General features: G+C 35.9%; 1 protein-coding gene and 1 long non-coding RNA gene across 2 annotated transcripts in view; both read right to left on the minus strand.

Moving 5' to 3' along the window:
* Positions 1 to 1,265: 1,265 nt before the first annotated feature.
* LOC141428808 (uncharacterized) lies at positions 1,266 to 14,618 on the minus strand. The gene is made up of 5 exons (XR_012451466.1): positions 14,438 to 14,618; positions 12,957 to 13,118; positions 9,464 to 9,540; positions 4,529 to 4,658; positions 1,266 to 1,487 (listed from the first exon to the last, which is right to left on the minus strand). It is a non-coding gene; the product is annotated as an uncharacterized lncRNA (long non-coding RNA).
* A 664-nt stretch (positions 14,619 to 15,282) lies between these two features.
* Positions 15,283 to 16,771, minus strand: part of LOC141428559 (anoctamin-5-like) — a 30,787-nt gene continuing 29,298 nt past the window's right edge. The window contains exon 22 of the mRNA XM_074088564.1: positions 15,283 to 15,481. Coding sequence (XP_073944665.1) covers positions 15,350 to 15,481 — 132 coding nt within the window. The 3' untranslated portion in view covers positions 15,283 to 15,349. The remainder of the gene's footprint in view (positions 15,482 to 16,771) is intronic.

Genomic DNA, 16,771 nt, shown 5'->3' on the forward strand with positions numbered 1-16,771 from the left:
TATGAGGTGCATAGGAGAAATTCGTGTCTGTATCGTTGTCCAGCGGTGGTGTAGCGGTATAGCACATGGCACGGAATGCCGAGGACCTGGGTTCGATTCCCAGCGCTGGTCTTATTTTTCTGGTTTTTCTGTGCATCTATATTTTAGTTTGTATTTAAAATTCGAAAAAAAGCTTCATGAAAAAAACAAGCTTGTAAAAATAAAATTCGTGTAAAACCGCGAAAATAAATTTTGCTGTAAAGAAAAAATGACTATGGGAAAGTAATCTAACAAATCACCTCATGCATCCCATTCGCCTAACCACCTTTGCGAAATAGGATAGGTCACAAAGGTACAGTCCAATTTGATTTCTGAGTCACTATGGAACCATATCATAGCAAATAATTTTATTTGTCTAAAAATGTTCATCGAATGACGTTAAATGTCATATCGAAAATACAAAATGAAATATAGATGCATAGAAAAACCAGAAAAATAAGACCAGTGCTGGGAATCGAACCACCAAAAGCACCAAGCACTGGTCTTATTTTTCTGGTTTTTCTATGCATCTATATTTCATTTTGTATTTTCGATATGGGTTTTACGGGATGACCGTGAAAGTAACAAAAATTTGGAATTGAAATAAAAATACAAAAAGATTCCAAAAAACCAATCTTAGTTAAATGTCATTACGACACGGTTCTGTGGTGACCTAGGAATACAATTGGCTGACTACATGCAATAAATTTTTTATTGTACCTAGGGTATTATATCGTCACATGTGTGAATTAACGTAAAATGGCGACTTTTCGTTTTAAATCAGGTTGTGTTTGTGTTTTTAAATCCCTTTTTTATTGTAAATATTTTTGTGATAATTGCTTACCTTATGAAAATTAGGTACATTTTCCTTCCTGGCGGTGGCATTTTGATCACTGTTTTCTCGTAACTACAGGTAGTAGGTAAAATTTTTTTTAACTAGCCTACAATTTCGTATATTTTACTCATTCATAAGAAATTTGAAAAGTCGACTGCTTCATAGTGAAATAGATATAGCGCCCGCCAGAAAGTATCCTTCTTAACGGTGACAGATTCTGATTGATCACTTTTTTCTCTACGGATAGTAAGTTCTTTTAATAAGCGTACAATTTCGTACATTTATCGTAAATTTTTAAGATGTGAGTTTGAATTCCATTTTTTTTAATCGACTGGATGGCAAACGAGCAAGTGGGTCTCCTGATGTTAAGAAGTATGACACAGTTTTACTACTACTACTAATAAAGAAAAAAACGTTTTTTTATACTTTAATAAAATCATCAAAAAACTATCAAAGCAAAAACAAAACATTGAAATACCGTCAATGGCTTAAAAAAGTAAGCCTCTCACATAACATTTGCTGAATTGAACATCTAATTAGGTTTTATTATTAAACTGACTGTCTGTTGTATCCAATCAGGCATTTTCCGAATACCAACTCAACACCACCAATGCGAGGTAGCTATGAATGAGGACTGTAAAAAAAGATATAGATTAGTTTATTTATTCATTCAATATATGATAAGGTGCTAGGTAACAAATTAAGTTTAATTTAACATTGAAGAGATGTTAAATAAGATCAAAACAATAAACTTTAAATATAAATTAAGAAAACTTTTTATAATACAATATTTTGTCCCGCATCATTTTTTATTTGGTAAAAAAACATTATCCTTTCATCTGTTGCCTAATTTATCATCTCGTATCAATAATGCCACGATAACGAAGACATTTATTGCCACCAGAGCTAATACATCGATTGGCGAAGGTCATTTACAGCGGTCTGTAGCTGCTTTCTTCGGATTATCTCGCAGAGCCACCCAAAATGCGTGGAATCACTTCCAAGAGACTGGCAGTGTGGCGAGAAGACCTGGATCGGAAATAGTGCGCGCGTCTACGGCACAAGAGGATCGTTTTAGGTTAAATGCCCGACGACAGCGCTCTATGACGGCTCGCAAGTTACAAAATCGCCTAAGTACATAGGACTGACTGCGGAGACTCATGTTAATGACCAAACGACCAGCAAGAATCCAAACGGTATCGTCTTGGGTCGCCCCATTCGTTTTTTGTCAAGTTCTTAATTCGTCTCATTCTGCTTTCGTCATCCATTCTTCATTCGTCACTTTCGCTCTTAGTCATTGTCATCTTGGGTCATAGTTGTTGTTTGTCTTGTTCTTATTCAGGTTCATTCGATGTTCGTCTCTTCTTCTTTTGACATGTTCGGTGTTAGTCTTTTTATTTTTTAGTCTCATTCGTTACTCGTCTCATTTTTTTTCGACACGTTCGTTGTTGGTCCCATTAGCAGTAAGTCACTTTCGTTTTTAGGTCCATTCATAATTCGTCTTGTTCGGTTTTCGTCTCAATTCCCGCTTTAGTTATACAACCTCCGCTGTTACGTTACTGACCACTCAACGTGAATGTGTCCAATAAAGTGATATCAATTTCTAAAGAGGACAAATAAGAAAAACACAAACTTAGAATAAGGCCAAAGACGATGGGACGAATAACGAATGAGACTAAAAAAGAGATATACTAACACCGATCATGACTAAAAAATATGAAGACTAGTAGCAGAATGGCCCGGAATAAGAAAAAAACAAACAACGAATACGACCAAAGACGACAAAGACTACCACCGAAAGTGAAGAATGAAGAATGGATGACGAAATAAGAATGAGACGAATTAAGAACTTGACTAAAAACGAATGGGACGACCCAAGACGACACTATCCAAACGACGAGTAGTGTCAGTTTTTGTTCTGTTTTGTGGAGAGTTCCTGTTTAGTTTTTCTGCTGAAAATGGACTCACTTTTTATGAATTGAAATAAATGTACCAATTTACGAGAATCTTCGATCGCTTCGGTCGATTTTTATCGAATTTTGTAATCTCGTATTTGTTATATATATAAATTTTCTTGTGTCAATTAAAAAATAAGTGAGGAAGAGCTTTAAAAAACTAGCAAAAAGGACAGAAATCGAGGAGTTTTTTGACGATCTCAGGTTACTACTTTTTGTCATTTAAAAGAGGTTAATAGATTTTTTTTTAATACAAAGTTGTAAAATAGCAAACAGGATAGAAAGCTACGTGTTTTTTGTCAATCTCAGGTAAAAATTACTACGTTTTGGACATTTAAAAGTTGTAAAGTAGCAAATAGGATAGAAAGCTAAGTGTTTCTTATTGATTTCAGGTAAAAGTTACTACTTTTTGACATTTAAAGAAGTTTAAGACTTTTGATTTTTTTTCATACAAAGTTGTAAAGTTTTTATTATAACTATTAAACCATTTTGTAATTATAAACCTGTTTTATTCATAACTTATTACCCTGACACAAATTAAGTAAATTAGAAGATATTTTTATAATGGTGGACTCTATTACAACTGAATAAGGTTCTAAGTGCTATAAATAACACTATATAACGTAAGTCCACATTACATATTTCTTAGCTTTTTGTGTCATACCTTAAAGTATTTTTTTTAAATAAACCTTAATATAATCACATATTTAAAAAAAAAAAATTTACGTAAACCACATGTGATTTACTAAACTATTATAACTATCTTTTTATGACCTTATTTATCTAAAAGATCTCACGAATATAAGATTGTACCTATAAAAACATAATTCTAATAGAATAAGGGGCTGTTTCACCATCCATTGATTAGTGTTAATTGGCGGTTAGGTGTGATGCCGTCTCTATTTGTTTAGTTCGAATAGACGGAGACGGCATCACATTTAAACGTCGGTTAACGCTAATCAATGGATGGTGAAACAGCCCCTAAGTATAGAAAAGTTACAACACTTTTTCAAATTTGCAAATCACGTTTTGGCCTCTCCTGACCTGAATAGGACAGTCGCCATTTGGCGGTTTCGTTAAGTAATTACAGTTGACGATAATAATTTAGTCTTACTTTACTGTTGTATATTCATCCCACTGCTGGGCACAGGGCCTCCTCTGAGAATAGGAGGGGTTGGGTCTTAGTTCCTACTCGGGCCCAGTGCGGTTTGGGAACTTCACACTCACCATTGAATTGCTTCGCAGGTTTGGTTTCCTCACGATGTATGTAAAATAAAAATACGAATACACAGATAGGAGAACAAAGGCGAGCTTATCCCTATTTTGTTTTCCTTCGCAGTAAAGCTCGAAAAACTCAGAGGTGAGAGCCGGGGCGGGGTTTGAACCCACGACCCTCTGCTTGAGAGGCGATAGGTGAAACCACTAGACCACCACGGCTGACTGTAGTATATTACATTTTTCAAAAAATCAAAAAAATCTAAACTCTTCGAAAATGGTAACAATTTTACTAGGGTCATTTTTTATTTTTAGTACTTTGGATAACTTACTCACCTATCCCCCATTCAATTTAGTCCTACTACTTACGGGACACCGTGTATGACTAGAACTAATTAAGTATTGAAGCAAAATATTACATAACCGCAACTTGTCTTTAAACTTGCCTTTGCATGTATAAAAAATTATGAAACTTCTATAAAGTATAAAATAAAAAAAAACTTACGCATAATAATAAGGGCTACTATTATTGTGAATTCTGATGTCGCGATAATAGTGTAGATTCCAACAACGAGGAAAAGTATAGTTTGCACTATAAGCACGCCAACATATGGTAGAGCTAGCCAGCCTGTTTCCTGTTAACAAAAAACAGGTTGGGTCCTGGAGGTCTTACTTGCATTTAGCCTTAGCGAGCAGAGCACCTCAGTTGTTTTATTGTCCCGGTAGCAAAATGTCTTGGTCTGTAAAACGACTTATTGTTATAATATTTTAGTAAATAAACGGTCTGGTCTCGTCTTATAAATCTATTTAATACAATCAAGACCTTACACAATTGAGGTATTCTGCTGCACGACCTAGATGTTTTGCTAAGTACTTATGTCTTCCGGAAACTTAGACAATTTTGTAATCATGGCATTGGTCAGTGTAATACTGAGACGTTTTGAATGCCAAGGCTAAATGCAACTAAGGCCTTCAGGGCCCAACCCCAAAAACAAGCCTTTGAAGTTTTATTATAAACACGAGATGCTTAAAAATTTTCACGAAAAAAAATTGCAATAATAGAACCATAGTAGTTCTACATTGACCATAACATTTAACTTTCGATTTGGTTTATCCATACCGTTGTTTGTCATAATCATTGCTCGTCATATTGTCTCTGGTAATAATAATTTCAAAAGTCATAATTATCTTTCGACTCCTTTCATTCGTCATAACCATAACTATTGAATTTCATACCGTTATTGGTCATAACATTTAATGTGGTGATTGTATTGAAAGTTAGAAATTCAAAAGGAATAGTATTATTTGAAATAATTCTTATTAACCATAACTATTGAATTTCATATCTGTATTGGTCGTAACATTTAACGTGGCGATCAGAACCAGAATATTTCATCAGAATTATTATATTTGCGATTGTATTGAAAGGTAGAAAGAGAAAGGAATTGAAAGGGAATACTTATTATTATTTGATATAACGCTTAGTTATAATCAGAAAGTACATACTTTTCTGTCAGCTGAGCCTTTTGTAAGGGGGTCACAGTTCTAACCTAACCTAACCTACTTATCTGTCAGCTGGTACTTTTCGTAAGGTGTCGCAGTTCTAACCTAACCATTTGAGTTGAGTTGAGGAGTTGTTACTGAACCAATGTTTTTGTAAGATGGTGTTTTGTTTATGAATGACATGTAGATATTATTTCTGAATTTTTAAATTAGTCTTTTAAAACATTACAGAATAAAACAGTACGAATAATAATAATAGTAAATATAATACATGACTTACAATATTTATGAAAAATAAACGGTATGTCTTTTAATATTATGCTGATCAGTTTTATGACTTTTGTCTTGTATGATTATGTAACATTATTGTAGGTACTTAATATTATATTTATTTCGCGTTATACCTAACAACTATTATGACTATTGATTATTATGACAAAAAATATCATGGACATCAAGTTCCGACTTTCGAAAATCGAAACAAATTATGGGTGTCGAAGGGATGCCATTTAACCTACTAATGACCTAACCAACATAAAGTTGAAAAACCCCCAAAAAGTTGAATATCTTGAAAACGGATAAACCGATTTTGATAAAACATATCGAAGAATAATTGCTAGAAAACCTAATTTAAAATAAAAAACCGCATTCAAATTGGTCCACCCGTTTAAGAGCCTCAGTGCCACAGACAGACACACAGACACACATAGCGGTCAAACTTATAACACCCCTCTTTTTGCGTCGGGGGTGAAAGAAAAGAAGTATTACAAGACTTACAAGTAACATAGTTAAACTACTCTAAGATCCGAATAAGAAAGGACCCTGATGGTCTAACAGAAAAAAAGGCATTTTAAATAAAACTTAATAAGGTACGTACGATTGCTTGTCACTGTCCCAGTAGTTGGCATCTTTAATCTTTATGCTTATGTCATTAGCAATAAATACGGCAACAGGGTGTCGTCTACTGGACATTAGCGCGTCGTGCGCTCGTACGTTTACCTTATGTTACAAAATATGCTAAAAAAAAAACCTAGCCAAACTCACGCTTTATTAAAAATTCAAAAATGATTTTTTCATGACACTGCTCGAAAATGTGGCCATGATAACCTAAATCCAGTACACAAAACTGTATTGTGCGTAACTGCTTATATTTTGTGCATTTGACAGCTGTACTCATTTATGGCTTGCAAACAAGACAACAATGTAGTACGTTACGGTAACAGGTCGTATCTACCGGGTGGGCCCTGTAGCAGGTTCGGTTTTGTATTATCAAGGGTCCGCTCCGCTATTTCTAATATATTTCTCCTGGTACCGCTGATTAGGGAGATTTTTTGTTGGTTTGCCGATGGCTCGAGAGTAGGTCCTGAGGTACTATTGTTGAGCAGCTGGTTTGCATCCCAAGTGTGTGGTCCAGGTAATTCTGTACCTAAATTTTTATCCCGGTCTTCTCTATGTGTGTAGCTTAAGGACAGCTTGCTCAGCCGAATACGTTTCTTCGACGTATATACATTTGTACTATTCGATTTTCCTATTGGAGTAGTAGAACCTGAACCTGAGGAATTGCAGTTTCGTTCTAGTTTTTTTATCTTTTTTTTTGAGGCAGGAAATTTCCGTCAACAACGATTCTATTTCTTTTTCGGCGGAATCGGGTTTTTGTTGAATCACTAGAAGTCTGCATTGTAGTTCCTCCTCACTATAATGGTCTAGAGCACTTAGTACTGGGCAGCTTCATTTAGTTGACTCGTTTGCGTGACAGATGCTACAGAGTCGGTGTTATCTAACGATTCCTCGTCTTCTGAATTATGCAAACATGCTAACAATGAACTGAAAGAGCTGTCATATTAAATGATATTGTAACGGATAACTCGTTTCGGGCTATTTCGTAGCCCTTCTTCTCAGGAGCACGCGACTCGGCGGCTGCCGCAACACGCACACTACGCGCCACCGCTCTGCTCGCGCGACTGCCCGACGAAACTAACACCGGCGCACAAGTACCCGCATTTTTATCGTCATTTTTATTAAAATTGAAAGAGCTGTCCACTGAATCACTACACGCTACCTTTTTTCTCAGAGCCACATAATCCATATCAGGATTAATTGGTGTGTTTCTATTAGTGTATTTCACATTTTCATTGTTGGAACGAGACACCGGCAACTGCTTTAATGATGTGGTCAATGACCCATCATCCTGATTTGTGGCTGCTTGTATTCGACATTTGTTACATTTCCAGGCCTGTTTGCTTGATTTTGAATGACATGATGAAAAATCTTTTGAGTCCAGCACCGGCACAGTCAAGATGAATGTTGTGCTTACCATATACCTAAGTACTACATTTTATGAATTATTTCGTATCTATTTTCGAAGCACACTGCGCATTTTATAGAATTTGTTTTATTTCGTGAAGCCATAATCATCAAAAGTTCCACCAATTATCACTAGATGGCGTTCCAATACTCAATAACCCTGTATAGTCAACGATAATGATGAGCACTTTTTATAGGTTATTTTTCTCACTACTTTTTATAGGTCAGTATTCCCAATCCTTAAATTTCACGACTGCAGTCGCTGGTTTGTATATACTTAATTGCTCACTTTTATTTATAGTTCTGTTGTAGTTTTTTTGTAGAAAATTATTCATATTATTTTTTTTTCATTTATGACGGTGGAAGCCATTATACACTTCCACTGAACCTAGATATAGTTAATGTTTAGTTTTGTAACTAAGGGACCCCATACATCCCTGTATTATTATTTTTTTGTATTTTTTTTTATTTAATTGTATAAGTATGTAGTTTTTAAGAATTTTATTTGTAATTATTTTATTTGGAAAAAATGTCTTTCTCACAAGTTTCTTGCGGCGCATTCTTCTTGGCAATGATGGTCTTTCCGAAAGCGCTGGTAGTTTAAAAAATGACGTGTGAAAGTGCCCATTGCGGCCTATTTACTGAATAAATGATTACAAATTTGATTTGAAATTTGAACGACACGAACTTCGGTTTTCGAATTTCGTCGTAGCCCTGCTGCAGCAGATTGTGCGACGGGTTTCGCACCTGCCCACGCACTACGCACTGAACTACTTAACTACTCCGAGATCGTACCATGCGGATGAGGCGAGGGTTTTCACAAAGGTGGAATATCACTAGGTATCATTGGTATTGTGAGGCCCGTTTGACGCAAAAGTCTTACACGAGATATAGGATCCCAAACTTAACACAAGTGTCAATTGGATTTCGTGACACTAGTGGCAACTAACCTGTCCTAACCCTACCGGTCACTTGACAGCACAGCGCCGCACCTACTTTGTTTATGTAAAAAAAAAGACGGATCGAGTATCATCTGTAGCTCTCAACCTTGACGCTGGCAAAATTGTCCCATTGGACAAACGCCAATTAAAAAAAAAAAAACTAACCTGTCACAAGAACCCACATTCAACGTTTCCTTTAGGTATGGAAAATGTTAGAAGCCTCGCAAGCTGCAGCGATGAAGCTGACAGCAATCAGTCTTAGTATAATGTATATCATTTTTTGTTGTCATTTTTCACAGTTTTGTGAACTGAATTTTAATTTCATATTTAATTTTATTGTTTTTTGTCATTTTAATTATTTGATTGTTCGTTTGGTTCCTATTGCATAAATTTGACTTAGATTTAAGAATAGTCTTGTTTTGCTTTTAATTATTATTATTGAATTGAATTCTAATTTGACATTTTAAATTTATTTATTTTATTATTTTTTATTCTCGCTGACTATTTATTATACTTAATAAGTTTTTTTTTGTATACATTTGACGATCCTTTTGTGAATTTCTTGTAATTAACTGACATGTGCTTATAATGTATTTTTTCAAAAGGTAATAAATAAATCTAATCTAATCTAATCTCATACAAAGTCAAATACGTATATGTGATCTATACCATACAAAGAAAACTCAAATTACCGAGGCTGCTCCAATAATTAGCATTATACCGAAGATTACAAATAGCAAACCAATAACTGCGAGGACTATTCTTGCAACTGTAAAAAAAACACAGAATTATTATCTAACACGGGTAAGGCCAGATTTAGAGACCATACACTAATTATGATTGAATGATGATTATAAATAATTAAGTACTCTTCTTTGTTTATAGTTCATTGATGTAGACATCTGCACAAAAAAAATTACGTGTCCTTCAGTACAAAAAATTTACATAGACACATAAATTTAGGGGAACACCCAAATATTCCGAAATATTTTATTCCGAATTTGCTAATCCCGATTTTCACAATTCCCAAGACATATAATTCCGATTACTTAAAAACACGAAATTTATCTTTCCGAATTTCAAAATATCGATTTTTTTAATATTCTATTTTTATAACTCCGAAGAATGAAAAACACGAAATGTTATTGGCCCGAAGTACAGTATTCCGATTATCAATTTTCCGAAATGACATCGCTAATTCGGAAATATGACATTCGGCAAAATAAACATGGTGGTTTTAATAGTTCGAATCTCGAATTAATATCAATCAATTTAGGTAAATTGACCTACATAGGTAACGTTAGGTTAGAATTGCGTCAAGGCGCGAAGTGCCTTAACTGCGCGGAATAGGAGCTCAGCAAAGCGGAGCTCCGTCGACCTTGTGTCACATTGCTCGAAATGAATAACAGTTACTACTGTTTTATAGGCAAATCTTAACCTAGATCGCTTACGTTAATGAGTAGGGATTTATTATTGAGTAATGGTATCTATATTCGGAATTTTCAAAATCGCTATTTTAGTGATCGGGATTCGTATTTTTGTCATTTCGGATTATTATTGAGTCGGACTTCGTATTGTTTGGTATATTAAAATTCGCAATTTTGAAAATCGTAATTACCTTAGATATTTTTAATTTTCGGATTTATAAAAAACGGATTTAAGAAGAATAGGAATAGTCATATTAGATGGTTTTGCAGGTGGTAGGACCTTGTGCAAGGTTCGCCCGGATTGCTACCACCATCTTGCTCGCTAACCCTGCCGTGAAGCAGCAGTGCTTGCACTGTTGTGTTTCGGCGTGGAGAGTAAAACAGCCGGTGAAATTACTGGCACTTGAGGTATCTTATCTTAGACCTCTAGGTTGGCAACGCATCTGCAATCCCCCTGGTGTTGTAGGTGTCTATGGGCGGTGGTGATCACTTACCATCAGGAGACCCACTTGCTCGTTTTCCATCCAGTCGAATAAAAAAAGAGGAGTTTTAAAACATTCGGAATTATAAAAATAGGTATTTTGAAATTCGTGATTCCGACTTTCGGAATTTAGTTTTTCGTATTTATGTAGTGTACCCCCTCGTTACTAACATTAGTTAGGTTTTCTGTTGGTCGCAGTTCTAACCTTATCTAACCTACTGTACGAGTACTGGCAGCAATTCGTTTTTCTTAGGGTCTTATATAGTTCTAACCTAACTTAACCAACTGTACTGGCAGCAGTTCGTTTTTTCTTAGGGTCGCAGTTCTAACCTAATAGAACCAACTATACTGACAGTACATATTTTTTCTGTGGGTCGCAGTTCTAACCTTATCTAACCTAATGTACTGGCAGCAGTTCGTTTTTTCTTAGGGTCGCAGTTCTAACCTAACAGAACTAACTATACTGACAGTAGATATTTTTTCTGTGGGTCGCAGTTCTAACCTTATCTAACCTAATGTACTGGCAGCAGTTCGTTTTTTCTTAAGGTTGCAGTTCTAACATAACCTAACCTGCTTTTTTGTCAGTTGGTCCTTTTTGTAAGGAGTCATACTGTACTAACTGGCAGAAGTTAGTTTTCTTAGGGTCTCAGTTCTAACTTAACCTAAACCATTTCTTAATTTTCTGTATGTCGCAGTTCTAACCTAATTTAACCTACTGTACTGGCAGCAATTCGTTTTATCTTAGGGTCGCAAATCAAAAGCTACAGGCACCTCTAATTATTCTTAATAAAGTGTTTAAACATTTTTGAAATGCCAAATGACGAAAATAATAAATGAACAGTTTGCCAAGTAATGATTTGTTGTAAGTATGATAGTTTCTCAAATAAGGAGTTTGTGAAATGATTTGATTAATTTGTGAAATGTGGTTTTATAAAACGATTAATTTGTGAAATAAAAGTTTGCGAAACGTATTTTGTAAAATGAATATTTGTTCAAACGTTTTTTTTGCCAAATGATTGGATAGCCATTCTTCTTATAGGGCGCATCTTGCTTTGGTAGGCGCTCAAAATAGAAAACCATTTTTTTTCTGTTTTACTGTTAATACTTAGACACTCAGTTACAATTGGGTCAATCAATTTCTTAATGTTGTTATTCTGTCCCATAAATCAGGAGACATCAATGATATACTTTGTTAGAAAAACGTTCGCAATGCGCATTATTAGATGAGCCAGGAAGGAATTGCCTTTAAACTGTCCCAACTCTTAACTTAGTCGATTTGCAACTTGTGTTATAGAAATACCATCTCCAATATAATTAGGCTACGTAATTTCTTATATGTAGATATATAAATCATCATAATGCACACATTATAATGGAGTAACTAGATCAGTTCCCTAAACTTGTTTGTTCCGCGTAGCGAAATAAAATACCCAGTTGCATTTTTCCCCATTCTCAATTTATATCAGACATCCGACAGATCCTTAATTTATTCCTTACTTGGGATTTTTTAATTCCTTACGGGGCTTCACGGGGCTCCTATTTTTGTGCAGTTTGCCCTTCGGGCATCTGAAGATACATAACTAACCTAACCTACCTCTCCGTTTGTGTGGAAAAATAATTATGCGAATGGTTAAAAATCCCGTCAAGAAAATAAACTATTGATAAATAAATAAAGTGGGAAAATATGCGAATTGAAAAATCATGTAAGGAGTAAATACGTCTGGTGTAAATTAAGAATGGGGAAAAACGCGAACGAAAACAAATGCTAGTGGGGAAAAATGCGACTGGGAATTTTGCTACGCGGAACAAACAAAATTGGGGAACTGATCTAGTCCCTCTTATAATGTAACCTATGAATAGAGATCTAGACGTGAAACAGTAAGGCCATGTTCAGATGACAAGCGCTCAACGCTAATGGTGTGTAGTAAGACGCAGCTACTACAATACAAACTCATGAGGTTAAGAAGTTGATTGACCCAATTACAATTTGAACCTTTAGGGCACCCACACAAAACAGCGAATTCGCATCGCATTGCAAAAATCTGCGAGCTCGCAGGACGCATCGCAAAATCTTCCGATCTGATTCGCATCGCGCATTCCTGCGAATTCCTGCGTTAACATATATTCCTGCACTAACGCTTTGCCGGACGAAATCGTATCGCATCGCATCGCATCGCAGTTTTGTGTGGGAGCCCTTACGTAATATAATTAGAATAAATCTAGATCCTTACGACTAGTATTACACTAAATAAGGTCAGAGCGTTTAGTCAAACTTACTATTCCAATATTCCAGTAATCCGAACAAAAAGGGTGGTAATTGGGTGATATCCAGTACTAAAGCCTGTAATATAGTACTTAACCCCTGTGACAATATACTATAAAGCCCTATTAGTATGCATCCAGTGCTTAGCTCAAGGCTAAAGCAACAAGTTTCAAGCACTGTAAAAAAAATGTTAATATAGAATAGTACATTATGTTTATGTAACTGTTATACATAGGTAATAAGACTAATAAGGTTCCTTGAAATACGAGTAAGGCCTTATTATGTACAGTTGCATATATTACTTTATCTACGCACATATTACAAGTACAGTCGAGGGCATAAATATCTATATAGCCATATCGTCATATACATATATGTATATACTAGCTTTTGCCCGCGGCTTCGCCCGCGTGGAATTCGGTTATCACGCGCTGTTCCCTCGGGAACTTTGCATTTTTCCGGGATAAAAAGTAGCCTATGTCACTCTCTGGCCTATAAATTATCCTTATGCCAAAAATCACGTCGATACGTCGCTCCGTTTCGACGTGAAAGACGGACAAACATACAAACACACAAACATACAAACACACAAACATGCAAACACACACTTTCGCTTTTATAATATTAGTTAATTCATAATTCATTTATTTATTGCGTTTCATGTTGTACATAAGATTTTACATTATTTTATAAGACCGGAACATGAACCCTGCAAGGGCACAGCAATCTTATAGATATACAGTACAATTAAATTATTAGGTATAATTAGAATAGATATAAGAGGTTTTTGGGTTTCAGATAGAAAGTCTTGTGTGGTGTAGTAACATTTCCAAACCAGAAGGGCCCTCAAGTCCTGTTTGAATTTTTGAAAATTAAGTTCGAGCAATGGATTCTGGCAGTTTATTGAAAATTTTCACACACATCTTACATGGGCCAGAATGCACCATTTGTAATTTTGACACAGGTCTTTTCAGTTTATCATGAGGTCTCAAGTTTTCTGCTCGCGTAGAACCGCGCCAACGCGCCAAAGATGAGAATGTCTTGTTCAATAAAATGTCTTTTGAAGCTTTCCATCAATCCTATATTTACCAAAATTCTGAGGCAGCGCTTTTGCAGTTTAAAGTAAAAGTTTTGCAGTGTAAAGATTAGGATGGACCTTATTGTTACTGGCATAAAGTATACATAATATTTATGCCCTTGACTGAACTTTAAGATTCAGATTCAGATAAGAATTCAGAAATCGTTGACAAATGAACGAATACTGTTTCCACCGAAGATGCACTTAGAGGGAATTGAAATTTTGCCTTAAAAAATTTAACGGTCGTCTCGCCTCGCCGGTGGAAAAGCGCCTGTGCTGAGCTGCTGTGAGTCTTACACTAGATCCGTTACTTGTGAGGGAAGGAAGGCAACAAAACCAAAAAAATCGCGTTGCTTCCGACCAAAAAACTACAGCAAACGATCCAACACGTTCAAGAAGGAATCCAGATGTACGTACTTGTTGTGGCGGTGGCTTCACTACAAACTTAGAAAACGACAATTCCTCAAAAACGCTCTTTCAGTTAACTTCGCCTCGTTTGTTATGCTTATGTAATTACAATTGAGATTTTTACCGAATCAAAATGTTTATGCAAATATAATATTTCTCGGTTACTAACAAGTTGCTAAAAATGTGACATTTCGTCCCTCAGCACGACTGTCACAGAACAAGGTACTGGTTTTTAAAAAGTTTTCTATTGATGATTAAAAAGTTTAGTCTACGCCATGTTTTATCATTTTCTCTAGAATTAAGCTGTGTTTCCACCAGAGATGTGCGTGGACGTGTGTGTCATCCGAACTTAGGAATGTTGATCTAGCTGCTAGATTCTAGCAGACCCATTCTTCGATAAGCTTATAAATACTCTACTTTCTCATTTTCCTACTTTGACGTATAATTTCGAGTTATCCATTTTCCATTTGCACCAAATGACAGTAAATCCCTCTAACCAGCCGAAAATCGTAATCGCTTTCATACGCCAATAATTGCTTGTGGTGCCATCTCTCGCGACTTTCACAAATCATAACTAATTTGCAACTTATTTCCCTTTTCAACTAATTTGGTACGTAGAGCCACAGGAAGTGCGGGTTCGAATCTCATCCAGCGATCCGAAATTCTTTTCATTTCCAAAGGAAAATTCAATTTTGTTGAGCAATCCTATTACTAATAAAAACAAATAACTTTATGCACACTAACACAGAAAAACAAAATCAAGCTTGTGAAATATCTTTATTTCCTTCATTGTTTGATATCCAGTATATCTTGTAAATAAAAGGTAAACATAAGCCCACTAGCTGCATGTAAGATGAAAGAATTTATAAATGACGGGAAATTACAATAGTTCATTTGAATTATCTTGATTTTAATAAATTCTCAATTGTACTTTTCAGATATTTCGAGAAAATCGTTTTCCATCTTTGTTTCGACATTTATGATGCTCTTTAATTTTTCATTGTAAGATGAAATCGCATAAAATATCATACTCGTGCAAAAGATAATCAAAATCTGAAACATTTTACTAAGTTATTATACTTAATTGTAAAGTTCAAAGACCTAAATACTTGTTAACTACCACCCCAGGGATTTAATCACTTTTAAATTAAAAAAGGCGATTAAATATTTAAGTTTCTGTTATAATTTTTACTTTTAATACAAGCTTCTTTTGCTGATGTACTTGCATTGTTATCGAACTTCATCATCATCATCATCCCAGTCTATATACGTCCCACTGCTGGGCACAGGCCTCCTCTCAGAACAAGAGGGCTTGGGCCATAGTTCCCACGCGGGCCCAGTGCGGATTGGGAACTTCGCACGCACCATTGAATAGCTTCGCAGGTTTGTGCAGGTTTCCTCACGATGTTTCCCTTCACCGCAAAGCTCGTGGTAAATTTCTAATGTAATTTCGCACATGAATTTGGAAAAACTCAGAGGTGCGAGCCGGGGTTCGAACCCACGACCCTCTGCTTGAGAGGCGATAGGTCAAACCACTAGGCCACCACGGCTATCTAACTTACATACCCATAATGAACTTGGATGGAAGATTTGACCCAACAAGAACAAACAGAGCAAGTTAAATATACGATTTTGTTAAAAAAAAACTAATCTTTTTTTGCTGGCTGTAATTTTTGTTTACTGTACTTGCATTGTCATCTTACATTTCCATACTAAATAAATTTCAAGTCAATGCCATTAACTGTTGAGGAATGCCGTATTACGGAGACGATCCTGGCCCGACTACAGGATATCATTGCCAGATTGTATTGTCACCAGATTTACATAGGGTCTGCTAAATTCCAAGTCAATCCGACTATAGGAAGTGGGTTTAATTTAGTTTCCAAGATTTGACCCAAATAAATAAACAAACGAATAAGAAGCCGTGGTGGCAGAGTGGTTTGACCTATGGCCTCTCAAGCAGAGGTTCGTGGGTTCAAACCCCGGCTCGCACCTCTGAGTTTTTCGAAATTCATGTGCGGAATTATATTTGAAATTTACCACGAGCTTTACGGTGAAGGAAAACATCGTGAGGAAACCTGCACAAACCTGCGAAGCAATTCAATGGTGTGTGTGAAGTTCCCAATCCGCACTGGGCCCGCGTGGGAACTACTGCCCAAGCCCTCTCATTCTGAGGGGATGCCTGTGCCCTGCAGTGGGACGTATATAGGCTGGGATGATGAAATAAACAAACAGGACAATCTAAATAAGAGCTTTTAACAGATCGTAAGCCGTACATTAGAAATTACCAACTGAGACATGGATGCACAAAAAAACCAGAAAAAGAGACCAGCGCTGGGAATT

Source organism: Choristoneura fumiferana, chromosome 6 (assembly GCF_025370935.1).
Source record: "Choristoneura fumiferana chromosome 6, NRCan_CFum_1, whole genome shotgun sequence".
In the NCBI taxonomy this organism is placed as follows: domain Eukaryota; kingdom Metazoa; phylum Arthropoda; class Insecta; order Lepidoptera; family Tortricidae; genus Choristoneura; species Choristoneura fumiferana.